Consider the following 27,618-nt stretch of genomic DNA (forward strand, 5'->3'; position numbering starts at 1 on the left):
TTACTCTTCGGAACCATCTTTTAGGCAGACATTACGTGACTGGGCGTTTTAGCTACATTACTCATTTCTGACGAAAAGCAGCCTTGTTCCAGAACTACGGATCCTAAACGCAGTGGCGTAGCAAGGAAGTAGCCATCATTTGGGCGCCCAGGGGGCTTGACCTCTATGTAGGCCCCTGCATTTTGCGTAATATTTAATATTTAATGTAAAAGACACTCACATGGAGGCCCGGAGGATTTTCAAACTCTCCCCTCCCTTTCCCCACCCTAGCTACGCCTCTGCTTGAATGTAGATGGCTGCCACAGTTTCACCCAACTCAGGCAATATTGTCTCTCGCCACATCCAGCACTATAAGGAAGACTAATAAGCTGGTGAGCGCAACTGCCGAGGCAGTCTACGTCTCGTTGAGAAATCATTGTGTAAGAGTCACTAAGGTCTGGTACAACATACCACAAATCAATCTTGCAGCACACATTGAATACGAAGGCAATGAAAAAGAGCAGACATACTGGCCAAAGATGAAACAAAGAACAAACAAATGAACATCTCTCTCTATCCAGAAGAAATGGTGAAAATAATAGAGTGTAGAATAAACGAGACATGGACCAGCTTACATCCCAAGTACAAGAAAAAGGACGCCTATTATAAACTATCTCGACAGGACCAGCTCACATCCCAATGACAAGAAAAAGGAGACGCCTATTATAAGCTATCTCGACATGACCAGCTCACATCCCAATGACAAGAAAAAGGACGCCTATTATAAGCTATCTCGACATGACCAGCTCACATCCCAATGACAAGAAAAAGGACGCCTATTATAAGCTATCTCGACATGACCAGCTCACATCCCAATGACAAGAAAAAGGACGCCTATTATAAGCTATCTCGACATGACCAGCTCACATCCCAATGACAAGAAAAAGGACGCCTATTATAAGCTCTCTCGACATGACCAGCTCACATCCCAATGACAAGAAAAAGGACGCCTATTATAAGCTATCTCGACATGACCAGCTCACATCCCAATGACAAGAAAAAGGACGCCTATTATAAGCTATCTCGACATGACCAGCTCACATCCCAATGACAAGAAAAAGGACGCCTATTATAAGCTATCTCGACATGACCAGCTCACATCCCAATGACAAGAAAAAGGACGCCTATTATAAGCTATCTCGACATGACCAGCTCACATCCCAATGACAAGAAAAAGGACGCCTATTATAAGCTATCTCGACATGACCAGCTCACATCCCAATGACAAGAAAAAGGACGCCTATTATAAGCTATCTCGACAGGACCAGCTTACATCCCAATGACAAGAAAAAGGACGCCTATTATAAGCTATCTCGACATGACCAGCTCACATCCCAATGACAAGAAAAAGGACGCCTATTATAAGCTATCTCGACATGACCAGCTCACATCCCAATGACAAGAAAAAGGACGCCTATTATAAGCTATCTCGACATGACCAGCTCACATCCCAATTACAAGAAAAAGGAGACGCCTATTGTAAGCGATCTCGACATGACCAGCTCACATCCCAATTACAAGAAAAAGGAGACGCCTATTGTAAGCGATCTCGACATGACCAGCTCACATCCCAATTACAAGAAAAAGGAGACGCCTATTGTAAGCGATCTCGACAGGACCAACGCATAAGTTTTCGACTCAGAACCGGACACAACAGAATGAGACAAGTTCCGGAAGCTAAAAGTCAGGACTAGCGAAACCTGCCCTTGTGGAGCATCACCAGAGAATGCTGACCATGTCCTTCAAAGCCGCATACTATATCAAGAGGCCCAACAAGACTCTGGCTCCGAAACCCGCCTATAGGAAAAAAAACTATACGGAGAACTGCCTGATCTGGAAACCACAGCGCGGTTCATCTCAGATATAGCATTGCTGATCTGAATCCTCCGTCATGAATAATGAAAACGAAGAAGAAGACGAAGAATATTACAGGCATACCAGTGTCACCGCAATCATTCATCATGGTGTAGGGATTAACAGCCGAAAGTAATGTCACCTGGACAGAAACAAAGAACTATACGTTGCCATAGAAACAATAGATACACACATACTTTACTTTATGTTTTTGTGTACCCACACTTGTTATGCTCTGACCATTTTTACCTTTTCATTGAGTAAAGCCATTGAATATTGAAACTACCTCTGTCACACCATTGAATATTGAAACTACCTCTGTCACACCATTGAATATTGAAACTACCTCTGTCACACCATTGAATATTGAAACTACCTCTGTCACACCATTGAATATTGAAACTACCTCTGTCACACCATTGAATATTGAAACTACCTCTGTCACACCATTGAATATTGAAACTACCTCTGTCACACCATTGAATATTGAAACTACCTCTGTCACACCATTGAATATTGAAACTACCTCTGTCACACCATTGAATATTGAAACTACCTCTGTCACACCATTGAATATTGAAACTACCTCTGTCACACCATTGAATATTGAAACTACCTCTGTCACACCATTGAATATTGAAACTACCTCTGTCACACCATTGAATATTGAAACTACCTCTGTCACACCATTGAATATTGAAACTACCTCTGTCACACCATTGAATATTGAAACTACCTCTGTCACACCATTGAATATTGAAACTACCTCTGTCACACCATTGAATATTGAAACTACCTCTGTCACACCATTGAATATTGAAACTACCTCTGTCACACCATTGAATATTGAAACTACCTCTGTCACACCATTGAATATTGAAACTACCTCTGTCACACCATTGAATATTGAAACTACCTCTGTCACACCATTGAATATTGAAACTACCTCTGTCACACCATTGAATATTGAAACTACCTCTGTCACACCATTGAATATTGAAACTACCTCTGTCACACCATTGAATATTGAAACTACCTCTGTCACACCATTGAATATTGAAACTACCTCTGTCACACCATTGAATATTGAAACTACCTCTGTCACACCATTGAATATTGAAACTACCTCTGTCACACCATTGAATATTGAAACTACCTCTGTCACACCATTGAATATTGAAACTACCTCTGTCACACCATTGAATATTGAAACTACCTCTGTCACACCATTGAATATTGAAACTACCTCTGTCACACCATTGAATATTGAAACTACCTCTGTCACACCATTGAATATTGAAACTACCTCTGTCACACCATTGAATATTGAAACTACCTCTGTCACACCATTGAATATTGAAACTACCTCTGTCACACCATTGAATATTGAAACTACCTCTGTCACACCATTGAATATTGAAACTACCTCTGTCACACCATTGAATATTGAAACTACCTCTGTCACACCATTGAATATTGAAACTACCTCTGTCACACCATTGAATATTGAAACTACCTCTGTCACACCATTGAATATTGAAACTACCTCTGTCACACCATTGAATATTGAAACTACCTCTGTCACACCATTGAATATTGAAACTACCTCTGTCACACCATTGAATATTGAAACTACCTCTGTCACACCATTGAATATTGAAACTACCTCTGTCACACCATTGAATATTGAAACTACCTCTGTCACACCATTGAATATTGAAACTACCTCTGTCACACCATTGAATATTGAAACTACCTCTGTCACACCATTGAATATTGAAACTACCTCTGTCACACCATTGAATATTGAAACTACCTCTGTCACACCATTGAATATTGAAACTACCTCTGTCACACCATTGAATATTGAAACTACCTCTGTCACACCATTGAATATTGAAACTACCTCTGTCACACCATTGAATATTGAAACTACCTCTGTCACACCATTGAATATTGAAACTACCTCTGTCACACCATTGAATATTGAAACTACCTCTGTCACACCATTGAATATTGAAACTACCTCTGTCACACCATTGAATATTGAAACTACCTCTGTCACACCATTGAATATTGAAACTACCTCTGTCACACCATTGAATATTGAAACTACCTCTGTCACACCATTGAATATTGAAACTACCTCTGTCACACCATTGAATATTGAAACTACCTCTGTCACACCATTGAATATTGAAACTACCTCTGTCACACCATTGAATATTGAAACTACCTCTGTCACACCATTGAATATTGAAACTACCTCTGTCACACCATTGAATATTGAAACTACCTCTGTCACACCATTGAATATTGAAACTACCTCTGTCACACCATTGAATATTGAAACTACCTCTGTCACACCATTGAATATTGAAACTACCTCTGTCACACCATTGAATATTGAAACTACCTCTGTCACACCATTGAATATTGAAACTACCTCTGTCACACCATTGAATATTGAAACTACCTCTGTCACACCATTGAATATTGAAACTACCTCTGTCACACCATTGAATATTGAAACTACCTCTGTCACACCATTTATAATGGATGTCGTACATCCCTGAACCAATTCACTTTCGTTTAACCTTAACACAATTAACAATTTATGTCGCCTATCCCTGACACAACTAATGATTCATATCGCTATCCCTGACACAACTAATGATTCATATCGCTTTCCCTGACACAATTAACAATTCATGTCGCCTATCCCTGACACAACTAATAATTTTTGTCGCTTTCCATGACACAATTAACAATTCATGTCGCCTATCCCTGACACAACTAATAATTCATATCGCTATCCCTGACATAACTAATAATTCATGTTGCTATCCCTGACACAAATAATAATTCATGTCGCCTATCCCTGACACAACTAATAATTCATGTCGCTTTCCCTGACATAATTAACAATTCATGTCGCCCATTCCTGACACAAGTAATAATTCATGTCGCTATCCCTGACACAATTAACAATTCATGTCGCCTATCTCCGACACAACTAATAATTCATGTCGCTTTCCCTGACACAGTTCACAATTTACCTCGTCTATCCCTGAAACAATTCATAATTCAATTCTTCTATCCCTGAAACAATTCATAATTTTGTGGTCTCTCCCTGACAGGGTTGGGACGAGAGTTTGGCACGCAAGGCTGAACAGTTTGTCTCAAAGTGTCGTTACGAGCGTCCGTCCCCTGAAGACTATGACGCTGGAGTGAACATGGGTATAAGACGCCAAAGTATTAGAGAGAGCGACTCGGACAAAACAGTTCGTTTTGTGGACAGCTGTGTTGACGGCTGGGCAAAGTCCCAGAACAACTACGCCTATGGATCTCACTGCAATAAATCCTGTCCCTATGCTCAGGTAAAGTCGAGGTGGGAAAAAAAAAACAAAGAACTTTGCTGTATTTAAAGATTAGATTCTTCATCATTCCATGGAGCTATACTAATTTTATTTTACATTTTTAATTTTTTTTGTACAAAGTTTACATCAACTCACTCTGTCTGTCTGGTACACATTTTGAACATCTTATTTTCCCAACACCCATTGTCGGATAAATGTGAAACTTTAAACAATTATTTATTGTAACTAACAGAACATGAATTAAAGAAAAAGGCAATTAGTCAATTAATTATTGGTAATTATTTTATTTGATATCGAAAAAGGAAAATAATTTCAACATTACTGAGAGATATAGTTGTAAATGTGTAGTTTTTCTTCTTATAAAAGCTATTTCCATATTTTGCTTGTTATCATGTCAGGCTTTCGTATAAGGAGATTTATTATGTGTAGTTTTTCACTATGTGACTGTATAAAAACACAACAACTGATGTCTAACTTCCTTATAATGTTTCTATTACGACAATGAAGAAATTAGATTTTAACTCAGTTATAGAGATTTACATTTTACATAAATACATTTCAGTCAGACAGATGATTTGTTTTGACTAATAGATAAATGAAGAAGTTAGCCTGTGTCTTATTATGATCAATATGTTGTGCATTCACAAAACAGACCTTATTGAATGCAAATAGCATTATACGTTGCATAACAATATCTACTCATCAATATGCAACACTGCATACCATAAAGGTGGGCTACCATCGGCTCTCATGCCTTCAGTTAGATCGCCATACATAATGTCTTGTGGAAGTAGACCTTCTGACATTCTATGATCGTGGTTAAGTCAGCTAAGGCGTCTTCCACAGATAACAAAGCGGATATCCTGGCATCCTGCTCTTCGTAGCACTTCCTCGTTGGTTATTTTATCATGGATTGACTTCTTTAGTCACACAAGAAATTGCAAAGGGAAACAATCGTCTCTCGAGACGTCAAATGTAACAGAATGTGCAACACAATTTTCATGTCAAAATCAATATCAATTTAATTGTAATCTACTCAGATTACTTAGATCTGTAATGTTGTTTTGTAGATGATCGAGGCAGACTGCGAAAATATCGGATGTGCCATTGAAAACTGCGACAACAGATTGTACCGTGATGACCGCTGGATTCCAGGTCATTTTGCTTTCATGGTCTGTTTATACAACCCATGGTAAATATAGTTGTTATGCTTTTTATATGTCTTATTTTAAGCTGTTCTTCCAGGTATACTCCCTTAGACCGTAACCTCCGTGACCTCAAGCCGTCCATCAGGTTCGTGACCACCATTGTTTCTGATCGTAACCACAGCCTGGCTGTGTGTTAGCAGTAGTGCTTACAAGTGTAAACTTTTATTTGTTTTCCTCATGACTATAAACAGATGTATTATTAAAGTAGACCCACTACTAGATGTAGACTATATCGAAGGTGTCGCTTAGACCCACTTGAACAAGACAGTGGCTTTAAGCATCACGCTTGTGTGATAACGGCACTATATCTGCTCAGAGTTTCAGGTGTGGTGCAATTTCATTGTGTGTAGGAGACACCAGCTATCATCTTCCCTCCCAAAAAATAAATAAATTATTAAAATTAAATAATTCTGGTTGGCCTCCTTCAGTCGTAGAGAGACTATGGTTCATCTCGAACACTTTTTCATGTGGCTGTGGAGCCATATTTTGGAGAGACACTCCCATCCACAAATATCTCAGGTTAAGGTGGCTTTCGCTTTGGTGGTTGAGGAGCTGGCCATTTTTCGCATGGTAAGCTTTTCTTCCAAAGCTGTGGCCCATGTTTTTTCGCTGTCCAAAGCTTTCTTGGTCACTGTCTCTCTCCATCTAGTGCGGTCTAGAGCTACGTCTTCCCAATGGTCAGTATCGATATTCACTGATTTGAGGTCCCGTTGTTATTACATCCATGTAACGGAGGTGGGGGCGACCAGTTTTTCTTATCGAGGACCATAATATTATATTTCATTAATTTCACTTTTTTTGGTCACCAGTGGGCGCCTATTTGAAAGCCGGAAAAAAAATTAACTTAATTATTAACATAAAAACGTTTTATGTTGTGCTTATTATATTTACCAGGAAGAGTCTGACTAGCAATGCCCCTTACCAGAGAAGTTATTTCAACTATTGCACTAGATGCCCAGAGAACAGAGTCTGTGAAGAGAATCTCTGTGCCCTTAGAGGTTGGTCATTCTTTCAACTCCAGCTGTACAGCCTTATTTGTTCCTTAGTTAGCCATTAATATTCCAGTCCATCAAATCATTCAATATTTTTACTATAAATAATTCCTATTTGCTAGAATGTTTAATGTACAATATGTATAATATAACTTTTGAATAACGTATACCTTTATTAAAATGTATGTAAATTAAAATTCTAAAATGTTGTATATTTAAAGACGCGCATCTCAGGGACAAGGTATTGTTACGATTCTCTCTCCTAATCAGTCTTCTGTAAACACTGCTAAACACAACACAACACATCAACACATCAAGAACTTGACAACAAGAGCTCCACAATATCGGGTACTTTAATAATGAGTGAATAAGTAGATAACAGCCAATACTAGACAATTGGCATCAAACACAACAACTAAAATGTCACTCTGTACATCACCGTACAAAACTCTACTGTCTCTCTTTCTGGACTTGTACATCAACACATGAGGACTCGACCAGGACCGACTTCATAGCCGACTAACAGTCCCGGTCTCGACGCTCTCCGGTCTTGAACTGCCGCTTTCCTACACACTGTGTCCTCGTACACGCAGGCTTTCGATCACATGACCATAACATTGGTCATATTTGTGTGTAATCGTGTAATCGTAGTACTGTCCCTTGTCCATGGCCCCGCTGACCTGAGTGATTCACGTGTGTCAGCTGAGCCTATAGTTAACCCTTTTGCGCCGCCAATAGGGTCGTAACACTGCCCCCTTCTCAGATTTGTCCGTCCCGGACAAAAATCTATCACACGACATGGGCAGTGGAGGTGAATCGACGCAGGAGGAGGTCTATCGGTGGGGGCGACAATGGGCTTATATTGCCATCTCGATGGAGCCATCTGTGCTGTAGTCTGCGTATGTCTCTTTCTCCTTCTGCTCCAGCTGACCTTTACCTTGTTGCACTGACATCGTGGTTGCATCGCCACGCATGTTGAACTCGGCAAACGTCGCATTCGTCTCCTCCAGTCGACCTTCATCTCGTTGCACCGACGTCGTGGTTGCATCTCCAGCAAACGTTTCTCTTTTCTGCCATCCACTACGGAACGGAGCCAGCCAGCACATGGGGAGGGATAGGATGTCAGGACTGGGGTCACCAAGATCGTTGGCCTATCAGGTTGTTTCATAGGGCTTTCAAGAGACGGGTTTTGGAAATGGGTATCAGGTCCACAGGAGGGGAAATAGTGGCACACATCATCTTCAGGATTGTCCGGAGGGCAAACTAGTGGAGCAAGTTGGCAGCACTCCACTTGCGAAGGACCCTCATCTTCAGCATCAGGCTCCGGTTCACTTACTTGACCATCACCAGGGCTTCTCACTATGGTCTCGTCAGCTGGACAAACGTCTGTTGGGTGCAGACCTTGCCGATGGGTTCCTTGGAGTTGGCGTTCTCCCTGCAAAGCTCGACACACAAAGTTCTTGCCAAACATCTGGGTGCAGCCATCAGGATTCGAATTCCTCTCATCAGCACTGAGAGATTGACAGATGTCTTTAATGTCCTCAGCTACAGGCTTGAGGTAAGACACGACGTTGTCTTGTTCTATCTGGCTGATGGAGGCACTCACGTCATGGACGTCTGTAGCAAAAGCGTTGGTTGAACTATTGGTCTCGGTCTCTTCTCTTGTTTCTTCACCTGTTTCTTTCTGCGAGTCACCCTTGATCACATTCTGAAAGCCAGCCAACATCTGCTCTTGAAAGGTGATCAAGAGCTCTACCACATCAGGTTCGAGTTCAAAGAGGAACGTGTTCGGATCTTCCTCTTCATCCACTAGGGCTTGCCGGAGACGTTCTTTAAGAGTTTCGTTGTTCCTTTCGTAGTACTTCAGTCCTCGCCATTTCAGCTCTTGTTTCAGTTCTTTCAGATTCAGTTCATTTAGCAGTTTTACAGAAGCCATAGGAAATCCCACTTCTGACACCAGTGTTACGATTCTCTCTCCTAATCAGTCTTCTGTAAACACTGCTAAACACAACACAACACATCAACACATCAAGAACTTGACAACAAGAGCTCCACAATATCGGGTACTTTAATAATGGTGAATAAGTAGATAACAGCCAATACTAGACAATTGGCATCAAACACAACAACTAAAATGTCACTCTGTACATCACCGTACAAAACTTTGCTGTCTCTCTTTCTGGACTTGTACATCAACACACGAGGACTCGACCAGGACCGACTTCATAGCCGACTAACAGTCCCGGTCTCGACGCTCTCCGGTCTTGAACTGCCGCTTTCCTACACACTGTGTCCTCGTACACGCAGGCTTTCGATCACATGACCATAACATTGGTCATATTTGCGTGTAATCGTGTAATCGTAGTACTGTCCCTTGTCCATGGCCCCGCTGACCTGAGTGATTCACGTGTGTCAGCTGAGGCTATAGTTAACCCTTTTGCGCCGCCAATAGGGTCGTAACAGTATTGTAAAAGTAAAAGTGACTCCATTCTGTTAGGAACAAAGATCTACATCTAGGGAGAACCACTCAAGTCCTTATTAAGGCATTTAAATAATCCTTGAAATAAGTCTGAAGATAGAGAACAAACAAATTGCCATGCCCGGCACTATTCTTAAGTGATGACAAACAAAGCAAACAAAAGCAAACACCAACTCTTTTTGTCATCCTCCCACCCCCGTACCACCATGTCACACCTACACTCTACATTAGGTCTGCCTCCTCTTTCTAATATCCAGCTGTTATTAACAGTTGTTGGACCTTTTTTCTGCCTTGTTAGCCAATAATAATGTGTGTGTGTGTGTGTACCTCGCTCTGTACTTAGCAGACCACAAGAGTCTTTGTTTGACTGTTAGTCTAGCAATGTTCTCACTGTTAGCGTTTATTTCTGTATTTTGTTTATGTATTTAAAATCGTCCTTCAATTGTGTCCTTTTAGAGCAACCACCTCCACTTCAGCCCTCTCTAGAAGGTGCTCCTGTCAAACCAAGCGTCTATGTCGGTAAGTGCTCTGTTGGCAGTGAACTCAAGCTGTGTAAAGAGAGACTCAGCACCTTAATGTCTAAGTGGTCAACATTTCTAGGATATACAATTAAATATTTAAATGCAGGCGGACAAAAAAATTCAGGGGAAATCACATAAAATATTATCAAAAACATTTGTTTGAGGATGTTGACCCTTGAAATATCCTATGAAAACGTTTCGGGTTTTGATAACTCCATTCCTTTGAATTAAATAGGATTCCCGAGTTCTTTGACTACATGTTCTATTGCCTGGTGAAAAGGTGACCTTCACTTTTAATTTCACGCATCTGCTTGAAGTGTTTTCAGAACAACGAAATCTGTTCTTCAGAGTTCTCTTTGATCTCTTATCAGAGTAAACCATTGCACTGGTGTGACTAGAGTCTATAGTTTTTTTGGCCTTAGAGGTTGGTCTAATTATTAACTTGAAATGAGACATCTGGGCGCAGGAAACACATTTGAGACCAAAACTTGTGTCAAGGAGGTAGACGTCGAAAGGAGAACTTCAAACACACATCGGCAGTCGAAGGTTACGTCTGCGCCAAATGTGACATCATGCTGAACTCCTCATTAATCCATTTCTCTTGAATCCATTAATGTATTGGTCCATTAGATATTTCGATGCTCTTATTTGTCTTTTTTTTTCACATGGGTCCAGAGTTTTTGGAAGACTATTTGCAAGATTGTTTAACTTTATGATCATATATGCTTTTAATATGAGTTTATTGATTTTATATTTTGACTAAAACATTCTCAAATCTTCTCCATTTGAAGGCAGGCGCTAAGTTATGATAGAGATATAAATAATTGTTGGATTAAACCTGACTCCATTCAGAACGAAACAAAAGTCTAGGTCATTCTAGCTGTATCACTGAACTCCTCATTACAGCGATGCAATAAGTATTAACAATACTAAATATGTTAATCCAATAAGTCCCACATCTTTAAAAGCCTTTGACAAGAGCCGTGATTTATAATAACATGCTTAATGTAAAATGAGGGACCCCTGCCATGCCCTGGGTCCAATTTTAGCAATCGGTCAAATTGGCTTAAAGTTGATGCTATTTTGATCCATTGTATACTTTCAGATAAAAAAGCTCAAATCTGGTCCTCTATAGGTGGTCGATACATGGATCCTGGTATTGGTAAGTGTTTTATTTTTTGGTTATAACTCAGGTTTAGTAAAGACAATGTCAGCACCATAAAGTTTGTCTTACTGACACACAGAGTTATCTTCCTTAATTAATGGAACGTCTAAAGCAGTGATTCCCAAAGTGGTCTATATAGACCCCCAGGGGTCTACGAAGACTTCTAAGGGGTCTACGAAAGTTAAAAAATAAATTGGGGGTCTATGAGATGTCCACGGGGGTCTACGATCATAAAAAGTAATGTTTAACAAACAGATTATTTAAAATCGGGATTCATGCTTTATTTGTCAAACAAGCCTTAGTAACTTTTCATGTTGATATGAACTAATTACACTGGAGAATCATTTGAGACGATTCAACACCGATAAAAAGATAAAGCTTTGAAAAACTTTCAAAGATGGACTATAGATAAAACATTTATTTTACCAGCCATTGAAGTGATTTAAAAAACTGTTTTACACAAACCAACATCTGATATTATTAAAGGAATTTTTGTAAGCAGCAATACAGTTCAAGGGCACATTATGTTATTCTTTGCACAATGTATATAGGCCTACAGTTTGGGATCAGCGGCGTCGCAAGCTCTGACAGGGTGTAGCAACTGTCTAAGGGTCGCCAGCTCCTTATTTTTCCTCAGGGTTGACCCACGAAACCTTTCCCATGTTTGAATATAGCTGCAAGGCAACAGAGGTTTGAATTCAGTTTTCCTTCTGCTAGGTGGGTTGCTGGCTAAGGCTAATGAATCTCTCCTGCCTAAAGCTGACTGTTTTAGACGCCAGTTAGTCGCCTTTTCCCCCTTCTCCTGTAATGAAAACAGTTCCGCAAATCCAATACTTGAGCCAGACGTGAAAGATGAAGAAATACATGAGAAACTGCTCTTTTCGAAAATAATATTTAATGTTTGAAGGACTATTTCATAGAACAACAAATTCCTACATAAAACATAATAACCGTATCAACGGATGATAAACCTGAAAAAAACAACAACAAATAACATATTTCCAGTATGTTTTGTGGTTCCAGTAATATATATAAATTGTTATTTTAATTGGTTTAAATTTGGATTTTATCAATAAAAAAAAGATCTCTATAATTTAAAATGAAGCTTTAAATTACTTTTTCATTCTTCGAGTCACTATAGTTATATATAAGTTTTTCAAAAAAAATGATTTGGTGAATTTGCTAAAATGCAATACAAGTTAAGCAGGGGGTCTACCGTAAACCAGAAAACATGACAAGGGGTCTACGAGACAAAAAAGTTTGGGAACCACTGGTCTAAAGTAACAGTTTTTGTGTGTGTAGAAAGAACACATTTTGGTCAAGAAACAAAAATTCGTTTAATAATATCAGATGTTGGTTTGTGTAAAACAGTTTTTTAAATCACTTCAATGGCTGGTAAAATAAATGTTTTATCTATAGTCCATCTATAGTCCATCTTTGAAAGTTTTTCAAAGCTTTATCTTTTTATCGGTGTTGAATCGTCTCAAATGATTCTCCAGTGTAATTAGTTCATATCAACATGAAAAGTTACTAAGGCTTGTTTGACAAATAAAGCATGAATCCCGATTTTAAATAATCTGTTTGTTAAACATTACTTTTTATGATCGTAGACCCCCGTGGACATCTCATAGACCCCCAATTTATTTTTTAACTTTCGTAGACCCCTTAGAAGTCTTCGTAGACCCCTGGGGGTCTATATAGACCACTTTGGGAATCACTGTTCTAACTTCACTCTCATATGACATACATAGCATGTTCTAACCTCTCTCCCATATGACATACATAAAATGCTCTAACTTCTCTCTCATATGACATACATAAACTGCTCTAACATCTCTCTCATATGACATACATAGCATGTTCTAACCTCTCTCCCATATGACATACATAAACTGCTCTAACATCTCTCTCATATGACATACATAGCATGTTCTAACCTCTCTCCCATATGACATACATAAAATGCTCTAACTTCTCTCTCATATGACCTACATAAACTGCTCTAACATCTCTCTCATATGACATACATAGCATGTTCTAACCTCTCTCCCATATGACATACATAAACTGCTCTAACATCTCTCTCATATGACATACATAAAATGCTCTAACTTCTCTCTCATATGACATACATAAACTGCTCTAACATCTCTCTCATATGACATACATAGCATGTTCTAACCTCTCTCCCATATGACATACATAAACTGCTCTAACATCTCTCCCATATGACATACATAAACTGCTCTAACCTCTCTCTCATATGACATACATAGCATGTTCTAACCTCTCTCCCATATGACATACATAAAATGCTCTAACTTCTCTCTCATATGACATACATAAACTGCTCTAACATCTCTCTCATATGACATACATAGCATGTTCTAACCTCTCTCCCATATGACATACATAAAATGCTCTAACTTCTCTCTCATATGACATACATAAACTGCTCTAACATCTCTCTCATATGACATACATAGCATGTTCTAACCTCTCTCCCATATGACATACATAAACTGCTCTAACATCTCTCTCATATGACATACATAGCATGTTCTAACCTCTCTCCCATATGACATACATAAACTGCTCTAACATCTCTCCCATATGACATACATAAACTGCTCTAACATCTCTCCCATATGACATACATAAACTGCTCTAACATCTCTCCCATATGACATACATAAACTGCTCTAACATCTCTCCCATATGACATACATAAACTGCTCTAACATCTCTCCCATATGACATACATAAACTGCTCTAACATCTCTCCCATATGACATACATAAACTGCTCTAACATCTCTCCCATATGACATACATAAACTGCTCTAACATCTCTCCCATATGCCATACATAAACTGCTCTAACATCTCTCCCATATGACATACATAAACTGCTCTAACATCTCTCTCATATGACATACATAAACTGCTCTAACATCTCTCTCATATGACATACATAGCATGTTCTAACCTCTCTCCCATATGACATACATAAACTGCTCTAACATCTCTCCCATATGACATACATAAACTGCTCTAACATCTCTCTCATATGACATACATAAACTGCTCTAACATCTCTCCCATATGACATACATAAACTGCTCTAACATCTCTCTCATATGACATACATAAACTGCTCTAACATCTCTCCCATATGACATACATAAACTGCTCTAACATCTCTCTCATATGACATACATAAACTGCTCTAACATCTCTCTCATATGACATACATAGCATGTTCTAACATCTCTCCCATATGACATACATAAACTGCTCTAACATCTCTCCCATATGACATACATAAACTGCTCTAACATCTCTCTCATATGACATACATAAACTGCTCTAACATCTCTCTCATATGACATACATAAACTGCTCTAACATCTCTCCCATATGACATACATAAACTGCTCTAACATCTCTCTCATATGACATACATAAACTGCTCTAACATCTCTCCCATATGACATACATAAACTGCTCTAACATCTCTCTCATATGACATACATAAACTGCTCTAACATCTCTCTCATATGACATACATAAACTGCTCTAACATCTCTCCCATATGACATACATAAACTGCTCTAACATCTCTCCCATATGACATACATAAACTGCTCTAACATCTCTCTCATATGACATACATAAACTGCTCTAACATCTCTCTCATATGACATACATAAACTGCTCTAACATCTCTCTCATATGACATACATAAACTGCTCTAACATCTCTCTCATATGACATACATAAACTGCTCTAACATCTCTCCCATATGACATACATAAACTGCTCTAACATCTCTCCCATATGACATACATAAACTGCTCTAACATCTCTCTCATATGACATACATAAACTGCTCTAACATCTCTCTCATATGACATACATAAACTGCTCTAACATCTCTCTCATATGACATACATAAACTGCTCTAACTTCTCTCTCATATGACATACATAAACTGCTCTAACATCTCTCTCATATGACATACATAAACTGCTCTAACTTCTCTCTCATATGACATACATAAACTGCTCTAACATCTCTCTCATATGACATACATAAACTGCTCTAACTTCTCTCTCATATGACATACATAAACTGCTCTAACTTCTCTCTCATATGACATACATAAACTGCTCTAACATCTCTCTCATATGACATACATAAACTGCTCTAACTTCTCTCTCATATGACATACATAAACTGCTCTAACTTCTCTCTCATATGACATACATAAACTGCTCTAACTTCTCTCTCATATGACATACATAAACTGCTCTAACATTTCTCTCATATGACATACAAGGGAAATCTTGGTGTCGTTGTTAACCCTACATGAAGCTCTACACAACTAGATAATGTTTTGTTTGTCTTATATCAATTTAAAACTTGTCAAAATACCCAGCAATGTAAAACTTGTCAAAATACCCAGGTACATTTCTAAATTTAGATCTCAGTAAACGCAACTCTGCCCGAGTCGGATGTCGAACCTCGAGCCCCCTTGTGTTTCCACACAAACTGTCTTTGTAACCTTGTTTAAAATGATTCTTGTGTTGTCAGGTAAAAGAAATAATTGTGTAAAATTTCAGTTTAATCCGACATTGGGTGTCGGAGAAATAACGTGTACAAGCTTTTGTCCAGACAGACACACTGACAGACACACTGACAAAACAGAAAGACAGAGTGAGTTGATAAAAGCTTTGTAAAAAGTAGCAACTCAAGTTTCTTTGTTTCAACTTTAATCTTGGTGTTTCCATTATCTGTTTGTATTTACCTATTATTGTATTTATGTTTGAACAAGAACCCTAAAACCAACATGTCAATCAATGGTGTACTTTCAGAGAAACAGCTTCAACAGCCGCTCTATGGAGGAATTCGATTCTACGATCCGTGTCGATGTAAGTCCTGACCTATGTGCTGAGCGCCTCTAAGACACAGCCTAATAGGGGGCACGCACATATAACAGAAAAAAAATGTGGGGGGGGGGGGGTTCAGAAAGAAGGAGAGAGAGAAGAATAGGAAGAGTGAGAACGAGTGAGACAGGAGAGAAAGAGAACGAGAGAGTGGGGGAGAGAGAGATGTTCCGACAAAAATAAAAACTAAATAGGCTGATAACAAACCATCGGGCTAGGCCGGTGTGTAACGTGATGTAGTGCAATGGAAGGTGACATCACATACTCAACGATTGGTCAAGGAGTTTCAGTAACACTTATTCTTGTGTCAATTTGGAGACAAGTACCAACAACGGTAATTCACCTAGACCAGGGGTGGTCAAATTACATCCCGTGAGCCACATGCGACCCGCGGGAGTGTTTTATGCGGCCCACGGATACTAAAGAAATCAGGTGTGCCCAAGGATTATGCATGGGAAAAATGCAAATTTATTAAAATAAATAATTATAAATATCTACAGAAATTACTGAAACTTCTGATTCTTATCACTTATGATGAAGAACTGTGTTGAAAGTGTTGAGTAGGCTAACAACTGATCAAGCCCGTACTTTGACTGAGAAAAAGTTTTTTTTTTTTTTTAATAAATTAAAGAACAATATCCCAGCCATAGACTCTAAACGGGAAAGTTTACAAAACAACATTTTGAATATCAAACATATTATTGACTTATAAGTGTCAGTGATAAACTTATTATAACTACGTGTCTTAACCACAGGCAGTTCCGAGAAGTACTTAAAGATTAGGAAAAAAAATAGATGTCTGTGTCTGTGTCTTTATTATTACAGATAGAATTTTTTTTCTTATAAATAGAGGTAATGTCAGTGTCTCTACTCTTATAGATAGAGGTCATGCCAGTGTTTCTATTGTTAATATCGAGGTCATGTCATTGTCTCTTTTATTTATTTTATTCTTATAACAAAAGACAAAACAAAAATATGTTAAATTCATTGTGTATTTTCAGTTGCAGCACCTCCACCACGCATTTGTCCAGAAGTTGTCCACTGTAAAGGTGATTTCTTTTTCAATTGTTGATTGAGTATTGTATTGAAGAATGGTCACGATAAACTCGACATTAAATACTCCACGGACCTTTAATGGGCGATGTTACTAAACGTACACATTATATGTGTCAGAAGCGAATAGCCCAAATTTTCAGTAAAAGAAATTAGTAAAGTCATTTCTCTAGAAAAGAAGATACGAAAGTTATCTATATTATAAAGTAGAATGTGAGGTGTATGTATGTATGTATGTATATATGTATGTATGGATGTATGTTACTTATAGACATCAAAACCGCTTGACCAATCTTGATAAAACTAGGCAGGAATGTTCCTTGGGTACCAACTTAGACCGTAGTGTATGTATTGTAGCCCTAAAACAAACTTAAGACCCTCAAAAAAAAATAAAGTTGTCCGACTCTATTACAGCTATAGTATTTTATGGATCTAGGCAATGTCTACAATGTTGACATAAGAAAAGATAGAAAGGATTTAGACCTAGATCTAATTTTAAGAAATACACTTTGCGCAGATAGTTTTTTACTTTGACACATGAAAATACAAAAGAAGATCCATTGATTTCATTATATAATAAAATTAACCTTCAATTTTGTGTTTCAAAAGCATTTTTTACATAAATTAGTTCCTGATATCTGTGACTACAGATTTCCTGACGAACATTCTTTCATTAGACAATATCGTAATGAATCGCGTACTAAAAATTAATTCGTTTAATTGTTTACTTTATAATCCCATCCCTAGATCTAAAACTCTAATTCAACTCTAAGATGATAAAATTTCTCTTCGCACAGATAGTTTTATACTTTAACACATAAACATATTAATTAAAGCCCATTCATTTCATATTTTGATCAAATAAACATTCAAATTTGGTTTTCTAAAGCTACATTCGTTTATGAAAGCTGTGAAGCCGAGTTGAGATAGGCCTAGATCTATATTCATTCATGAATCGCGTACTAAAAATTATTTCGTTTAATTGTTCACTTTATAATCCCATTTATTTAACAAAGCTATCGCTCTTTTCGTTTTTAATAGATAAGAATGTATCGACTTCGGGTAAACCATTTTCGCAAAACTAATTTTATTTTCGTAGCGAAAGAGAAATAACGTGAAAGAATCATTAGCTACGTTTAACATACATCTAAATCCAATCCACTAGATTATTCAAAAGCAAATGTTTTAATTTAAAAAAATGGATTTAAGCCTATTAGCTATTTTGATTTGATAGCTTCATTCACACTATTTTTACATTGACACATTCGCTTTACTTATTACATTATTATTTCGTTTAATTGTTTACAAAACACTCTCAGTGACTATATCGACAGTAATGCGCAAATAAAGACCCGCGGGTCGCGGGTAACCTATGTCTAGTAAACTATAAATAAAAGCTGACACCAATGTATTCAGCAGTGCTGCAGTGCTCTATAACTAAATGTTTCTCTACCACTTCCTTTAGTTCCTACACCGGTTGCACCAAAAAAAAAAGCTATTTATAGTTTTCCCCTCCATTAATGAAATTCTGTACTAGTCTGTGCCAGCACCTAGCAGGTAAACATTGCTAGAACACTGTAGTCTAATATTCATTGTCATATGTTTTTGTTCACACAGTAAATCACACGCTCAAAGATTTACCAAGAAAGATATTTGAAAATAGTTCTCCCTTGGCCATTTATACTTCCTCTTAGACTAATCCTTTGTAGCAGTGTTCTGTCTCCGCCAACCAGGACTTACGTTTCAAACTGTTTGTGAGAGCATTCCAGTCGTTGAAGACGTGGGCCACAGTCTCGAAATGTCTAGTCCCCCACCACTCTACCGCTCTGTTTGGGCCTGATATTTTAATACTAAACTATCACTTACCCCAGCACAGCAAAGGAGGTTTTGAGTTTAAAACCTCCTACCAGGGTTTTTTGAGTTTTAAACCCCATACCAGGGGGGTTCGAGTTTAAAACCCCCTACCAGGGGTGTTTGAGTTTAAAACCCCCTACCAGTGGGGTTCGAGTTTAAAACCCCCTACCAGGGGTTTTCGCATTTAAATTCCCCTCTTCTATAAAACAAAACCAAAACATGCAAACGACAATCCCCCAAATTTCACGAGCACAGTTAAGGAAGATTTTGATTTTTAAACTCCCTCCAAAATTTATGATAAACCCCCTCTTCAATATGAAAAAAGAAAATTACTCACTCAAAATTCTATGAGCGTAGCCAAAGGGATTTTTAGTTAACCCCCACCCCCTCTTCAGTAGGGTTTGAAGCTAAAAAAATACCTCTTCAATACCCGGTATAAAAAAAACTCAAATTACCAAATGTTATGAGCGTAGCTAAATAGGTTTTGACTCAGTTTTGAATTTAAACCCCCCTTCAGCGGGGTTTGAAGGTAAAAAAATACCTCTTTAATATTAAAAACAAAGCAAATTATACACTCAACATGTTATGTGTATATTCAAAGGTGTTTGAGTTTAAATTCCCCTCCAGTGGAGTTAAAGTGGAGTGAAGCTAAAAATTACATCTTTAATATAAAAAAAAAAGAAAATACACACTCAGAAATCTATGAGCGTTGCCAAAAGGAGTTTTGAGTTTAAACCCTCTTTCAGAGTGGTTTGATGCTAAAAAAAATACCTCTTCAATATATAAAAAAAAGCAAATTACACACTAAAATTATTTGAGCGTAGCCAAGACAAATCTCTCTCCTACAGATGGCTTTTTTAAAAGCTTAAAACCCCTCCAGATGAAATTGAGTTTAAAATCCCCCTACAAAACGTTTTGAGGTGGAAAACATATTTCTTCAATATTATTCTAAAGCAAACTACAGTTACTAAATTCTATGAGGTTTTGAATTAAAAAAAACAACATAACTCCAGAGATTTTTTTTAGTTTAAACCCCCCACCAGATGATTTTGACGATAAAACTTCCCTTTCGATATAAAATCTAAAGCAAACTATAATCACTTAATTCCAAGAGCGTATTCAAGAGAGGTTACATATTTCTTCCAGTGGCGGGGCTCAATTAACAAAGTGCAGTGACTAGTCATCTGCCGAAATTGAAAAACACTAAATGTGGCTCAACAAAGTTGGCTAAGACAGATTTTAGAAGTCAGTTATAGAGATCGGGTCTAAATCAAGGAAATCCAATGCCGAACTGGGAGTCGACCCGTTAGTAAGATTGTGACAGAGCGTCGCATGAGGTTTGCGGGACATGTTCTCCAACAAAATGAATTACACATAAGAAGACATCCTAGTACAACTTGGCGCCATACATTCATGAAGGTCCTCGGAGCAGGTGGGAAGAGGCTTCAGACATTACCAGACATTACCAGTGACAGATTTTTGTGAAAACAGCTTCACGGCAAATGCGCCGAACGGCGCGGGAGGGTCAAAGTCAGTAAGAATAAATAAAGAAAAATATAAGTTTTTAATAGCATTAAAATGCAATGTAGATACCTCAGAATATGCATTTTGTTGGCCTTCAATATCAGAAATAGTGCATGGCGGAGGGGCTCCCCCAGACCCCATTGCTGGCAATGGCGGGAAGTCTACAATTTTCCCACTAACTCCAGGAAGAACCTATTCTAAGGCACAATAAGCGTCTTTCAAAAGAATGATGGGTCAGAATGTAATAAAGATTATATACACACACTCATATATACTTATAAATATATTTTTTTCGCGGGGGAGGGGCGTGGGGGGGGGGAGGAGAAAAAAATCCCCCCCAACCTCCCCCCCCCCGAAAAAGAATCCTGGCTACGCCCATGCTAACTATAGTGGTACAAGTGTCCATTGACTTTAAAGGTGTGTTGGATCTGTGAACAGCACAGGGATAAACAAAAGTGACCTGGTCTTGACCTCTTTGTAAATTGTTTCCGTTTCTTTTGTTTCAAGTTTCTGCTTGGGTCCTTAATAGCCTGGACCATGCGCAATGAACCCTATCGCTCCATAGATTGCTCCGCCACTGTCCCTTCTCAGTTTTACTAAGTTTAAATCAACTCTGTCTGTCTGGTCAAATGTGTGTACACCTTATTTCTCCCTAACAAAACATAAATCAATTTAAAAAAATTAACCAGTTATTTAGTTAATTTTGTTTGATATATACAAAAAAGGAAAAAAAACTTACAGTATTGAGATATTTCAGTAAATGTCTAATTCGTTCCCTTATAAAAGCTTTGTTGTTCTTTTAAACCTCCCACCCTCCACACTGCTCACTCTTCTTGATATTCCTACCTTTTTAATAGTAGTATGGTCATTTCTTTTCTGGCTTACGATTGGTGGGGGATAATTTAAATCTACGGTTAAACTTTAAACTCCCTTTCTTTCTTCGTTTGATTTGTTGTCGTTTGTAACTAACGAAGACCTCGTAGATGAAACATCCTTTGCTAGAGAAACATCAACATTCAAGCAAAAGAAATACTACTGCTGAATTTCAGTTTGATCCAACATGGTTGGGGGGAGAAATAACGTATAGAAACTGTTTACCAGACAGACAGACAGACAGAGTGAGTTGTTGTAAGCTTTGTAATAAAAAATAATAAAATGAATTAGACACTGCCAGGTTCTTTTCATTTATTACTTGACAACACACACACAAAAATCGATTTAAAAAAAACTTAGTTAATGAACTATCGGTAATTAATTTCTTATTTGGTATCAAACAACGGAAAGAAATTGTACCCAATTAATGTGCTAGTATACGTTAAATTAGTTCACGTTAAACTAATGAGAGAAAAAATATAGGTGGCCACATTAAAGTGTGAACCTAACAATAGATACCACGGTAAAACAAATGTTTTTTCATAAGCACTTCCTTGCTTACCCCTACCCGTGGTCTGTAAGCTCTAGGAGGCTTAAAGAGGCTTGAGCCTTCGATTTCGAACTCAGGTCGTTCAAACCTTTTTTTTTAAATAAATGTATTTCAAAAGCGATCACGGTGACCGTGAGTGATCTCCCTTCCTTCTCCCCAACTGGCCCAGCCACAAGTCATAGGATGTAGTTCAGTAGAGGTCGTCTTAGATCTATGACAAATGTGAATACAAGACTGATCCGAACGAATTGATACGACAACGCTTAGTATAAACTTTGTTTTCTATGTTTAGTTTTCTTGTTCTAATAGTACGAACAAAGGGACCAAAACAACAACATGTTTTGTAAACATTGTATTGTGTCATTTCAGAACCTCCAACTCCGCCATTAGATGTATGTCCACCCGCGCCACCCTGTGAATGTCCATCTCCTAAACGTTGTATCTGTCCAGAAGTGAAAGCATGTGAATGTCCAGCAGCTACTACCTGTAAAGGTAAGTTTTGTTGACTTTGAGTCCAGCCTCTTTATAGACAGTGCCAGCACATTGGTTTGGAACTTTTTTTTATTACAAAGCTTATATTGATTCACTCTGTCTGTCTGTCTGTCTGTCTGTCTGGTAAAAAGTTTTTATTCCTTATTTCTCCCACAACTAATCTCGGATGAAGCTGAAATTTTGCAGTATTATTTCTTTTACTTGACAACAGAAAAATCAATAAAAATAATCTAGTTAATCAACTATCGGTAACTAATTATTCTGTTTTGTATCGAACAAGGGATAGAAATAGTACTTGACTATTGTGGTGTTATACGCTGAATTAGTCCCAGTTTAACTATGGAGAACAAAATAGGTGGCCACTTTATATTGTGAAAATAACAATAGATAACGTTACCAGCCAAGTGATATGATCATAGCGGAGTGAAAGAGCTGTTTCAGCCAAGTGATAAGATCATAGCGGAATGAAAGAGCTTTTCAGCCAAGTGATATGATCATAGCGTAGTGAAAGAGCTGTTCTAGCCAAGTGATATGATCATAGCGGAGTGAAAGAGCTGTTCTAGCCGAGTGATAAGATCATAGCGGAGTGAAAGAGCTGTTCTAGCCGAGTGATAAGATCATAGCGTAGTGAAAGAGCTGTTTCAGCCAAATGATAAGATCATAGCGGAGTGAAAGAGCTGTTCTAGCCAAGTGATATGATCATAGCGGAGTGAAAGAGCTGTTCTAGCCAAGTGATAAGATCATAGCGTACTGAAAGAGCTGTTTCAGCCAAGTGATAGATCATAGCGGAATGAAAGAGCTTTTCAGCCAAGTGATATGATCATAGCGGAGTGAAAGAGCTGTTTCAGCCAAGTGATATGATCATAGCGGAGTGAAAGAGCTGTTTCAGCCAAGTGATATGATCATAGCGTAGTGAAAGAGCTGTTTCAGCCAAGTGATAGATCATAGCGGAATGAAAGAGCTTTTCAGCCAAGTGATATGATCATAGCGTAGTAAAAGAGCTGTTTCAGCCAAGTGATAAGATCATAGCGTAGTGAAAGAGCTGTTCTAGCCAAGTGATATGATCATAGCGTAGTGAAAGAGCTGTTTCAGCCAAGTGATAAGATCATAGCGGAGTGAAAGAGCTGTTCTAGCCAAGTGATAAGATCATAGCGGAGTGAAAGAGCTGTTCTAGCAGAGTGATATGATCATAGCGGAGTGAAAGAGCTGTTCTAGCCAAGTGATAGGATCATAGCGTAGTGAAAGAGCTGTTCTAGCCAAGTGATATGATCATAGCGTAGTAAAAGAGCTGTTCCAGCCAAGTGATAAGATCATAGCGGAGTGAAAGAGCTGCTCTAGCCAAGTGATATGATCATAGCGGAGTGAAAGAGCTGCTCTAGCCAAGTGATATGATCATAGCGGAGTGAAAGAGCTGTTCTAGCCAAGTGATATGATCATAGCGGAGTGAAAGAGCTGTTCTAGCCAAGTGATATGATCATAGCGGAGTGAAAGAGCTGTTCTAGCCAAGTGATAAGATCATAGCGGAGTGAAAGAGCTGTTCTAGCAGAGTGATATGATCATAGCGGAGTGAAAGAGCTGTTCTAGCCAAGTGATAAGATCATAGCGGAGTGAAAGAGCTGTTTCAGCCAAGTGATAAGATCATAGCGGAGTGAAAGAGCTGTTCTAGCAGAGTGATATGATCATAGCGTAGTGAAAGAGCTGTTCTAGCCAAGTGATATGATCATAGCGTAGTGAAAGAGCTGTTCCAGCCAAGTGATAAGATCATAGCGGAGTGAAAGAGCTGTTTCAGCCAAGTGATAAGATCATAGCGTAGTGAAAGAGCTGTTCTAGCCAAGTGATATGATCATAGCGGAGTGAAAGAGCTGTTCTAGCCAAGTGATATGATCATAGCGAAGTGAAATAGCTGTTCTAGCCAAGTGATATGATCATAGCGGAGTGAAAGAGCTGTTTCAGCCAAGTGATAAGATCATAGCGGAGTGAAAGAGCTGTTCTAGCAGAGTGATATGATCATAGCGGAGTGAAAGAGCTGTTCTAGCCAAGTGATATGATCATAGCGGAGTGAAAGAGCTGTTCCAGCCAAGTGATAAGATCATAGCGGAGTGAAAGAGCTGTTTCAGCCAAGTGATAAGATCATAGCGGAGTGAAAGAGCTGTTTCAGCCAAGTGATAAGATCATAGCGGAGTGAAAGAGCTGTTCCAGCCAAGTGATAAGATCATAGCGGAGTGAAAGAGCTGTTCCAGCCAAGTGATAAGATCATAGCGTAGTGAAAGAGCTGTTCCAGCCAAGTGATAAGATCATAGCGGAGTGAAAGAGCTTTTCAGCCAAGTGATATGATCATAGCGGAGTGAAAGAGCTGTTCTAGCCAAGTGATATGATCATAGCGGAGTGAAAGAGCTGTTCTAGCCAAGTGATATGATCATAGCGTAGTGAAAGAGCTGTTCTAGCCAAGTGATATGATCATAGCGGAGTGAAAGAGCTGTTCTAGCCAAGTGATAGGATCATAGCGTAGTGAAAGAGCTGTTCTAGCCAAGTGATAAGATCATAGCGGAGTGAAAGAGCTTTTCAGCCAAGTGATAAGATCATAGCGGAGTGAAAGAGCTGTTCCAGCCAAGTGATAAGATCATAGCGGAGTGAAAGAGCTGTTCTAGCCAAGTGATATGATCATAGCGGAATGAAAGAGCTGTTTCAGCCTAGTGATAGATCATAGCGGAATGAAAGAGCTTTTCAGCCAAGTGATATGATCATAGCGTAGTGAAAGAGCTGTTCTAGCCAAGTGATAAGATCATAGCGTAGTGAAAGAGCTGTTTCAGCCAAGTGATAAGATCATAGCGGAGTGAAAGAGCTGTTCTAGCAGAGTGATATGATCATAGCGGAGTGAAAGAGCTGTTCTAGCCAAGTGATATGATCATAGCGGAGTGAAAGAGCTGTTCTAGCCAAGTGATATGATCATAGCGGAGTGAAAGAGCTGTTTTAGCCAAGTGATATGATCATAGCGTAGTGAAAGAGCTGTTCTAGCCAAGTGATATGATCATAGCGGAGTGAAAGAGCTGTTCTAGCCAAGTGATAGGATCATAGCGTAGTGAAAGAGCTGTTCTAGCCAAGTGATAAGATCATAGCGGAGTGAAAGAGCTTTTCAGCCAAGTGATAAGATCATAGCGGAGTGAAAGAGCTGTTCCAGCCAAGTGATAAGATCATAGCGGAGTAAAAGAGCTGTTCTAACCAAGTGATATGATCATAGCGGAATGAAAGAGCTGTTTCAGCCAAGTGATAGATCATAGCGTAATGAAAGAGCTTTTCAGCCAAGTGATATGATCATAGCGTAGTGAAAGAGCTGTTCTAGCCAAGTGATATGATCATAGCGGAATGAAAGAGCTGTTTCAGCCAAGTGATAGATCATAGCGGAATGAAAGAGCTTTTCAGCCAAGTGATATGATCATAGCGGAGTGAAAGAGCTGTTCTAGCCAAGTGATAAGATCATAGCGTAGTGAAAGAGCTGTTTCAGCCAAGTGATAAGATCATAGCGGAGTGAAAGAGCTGTTCTAGCAGAGTGATATGATCATAGCGGAGTGAAAGAGCTGTTCTAGCCAAGTGATATGATCATAGCGTAGTGAAAGAGCTGTTCTAGCCAAGTGATATGATCATAGCGTAGTGAAAGAGCTGTTTCAGCCAAGTGATAGGATCATAGCGTAGTGAAAGAGCTGTTCTAGCCAAGTGATATGATCATAGCGTAAAGAAAGAGCTGTTCTAGCCAAGTGATATGATCATAGCGGAGTGAAAGAGCTGTTCTAGCCAAGTGATAGGATCATAGCGTAGTGAAAGAGCTGTTCTAGCCAAGTGATATGATCATAGCGTAGTGAAAGAGCTGTTCCAGCCAAGTGATAAGATCATAGCGTAGTGAAAGAGCTGTTCTAGCAGAGTGATATGATCATAGCGTAGTGAAAGAGCTGTTCTAGCCAAGTGATAAGATCATAGCGGAGTGAAAGAGCTGTTCTAGCCAAGTGGTAGGATCATAGCGGAGTGAAAGAGCTGTTCTAGCCAAGTGATATGATCATAGCGTAGTAAAAGAGCTGTTCCAGCCAAGTGATAAGATCATAGCGGAGTGAAAGAGCTGCTCTAGCCAAGTGATATGATCATAGCGGAGTGAAAGAGCTGCTCTAGCCAAGTGATATGATCATAGCGGAGTGAAAGAGCTGTTCTAGCCAAGTGATATGATCATAGCGGAGTGAAAGAGCTGTTCTAGCAGAGTGATATGATCATAGCGGAGTGAAAGAGCTGTTCTAGCCAAGTGATAAGATCATAGCGGAGTGAAAGAGCTGTTCTAGCAGAGTGATATGATCATAGCGGAGTGAAAGAGCTGTTCTAGCCAAGTGATAAGATCATAGCGGAGTGAAAGAGCTGTTTCAGCCAAGTGATAAGATCATAGCGGAGTGAAAGAGCTGTTCTAGCAGAGTGATATGATCATAGCGTAGTGAAAGAGCTGTTCTAGCCAAGTGATATGATCATAGCGTAGTGAAAGAGCTGTTTCAGCCAAGTGATAAGATCATAGCGGAGTGAAAGAGCTGTTTCAGCCAAGTGATAAGATCATAGCGTAGTGAAAGAGCTGTTCTAGCCAAGTGATATGATCATAGCGGAGTGAAAGAGCTGTTCTAGCCAAGTGATATGATCATAGCGAAGTGAAAGAGCTGTT

At 38.8% G+C, this 27,618-nt stretch overlaps 1 protein-coding gene across 1 annotated transcript in view; it reads left to right on the forward strand.

Moving 5' to 3' along the window:
* LOC106071016 (uncharacterized) overlaps positions 1–27,618 on the forward strand; it is a 73,419-nt gene that overhangs the window by 23,170 nt on the left and 22,631 nt on the right. The window contains exons 6-13 of the mRNA XM_056020856.1: positions 5,034–5,273; positions 6,344–6,465; positions 7,376–7,479; positions 10,409–10,471; positions 11,579–11,635; positions 16,514–16,570; positions 17,587–17,634; positions 22,809–22,931. Of these exons, the coding sequence (XP_055876831.1) occupies positions 5,034–5,273; positions 6,344–6,465; positions 7,376–7,479; positions 10,409–10,471; positions 11,579–11,635; positions 16,514–16,570; positions 17,587–17,634; positions 22,809–22,931 (814 nt within the window). The remainder of the gene's footprint in view (positions 1–5,033; positions 5,274–6,343; positions 6,466–7,375; positions 7,480–10,408; positions 10,472–11,578; positions 11,636–16,513; positions 16,571–17,586; positions 17,635–22,808; positions 22,932–27,618) is intronic.

This window comes from Biomphalaria glabrata, chromosome 2 (assembly GCF_947242115.1).
Source record: "Biomphalaria glabrata chromosome 2, xgBioGlab47.1, whole genome shotgun sequence".
NCBI classification, from domain to species: domain Eukaryota; kingdom Metazoa; phylum Mollusca; class Gastropoda; family Planorbidae; genus Biomphalaria; species Biomphalaria glabrata.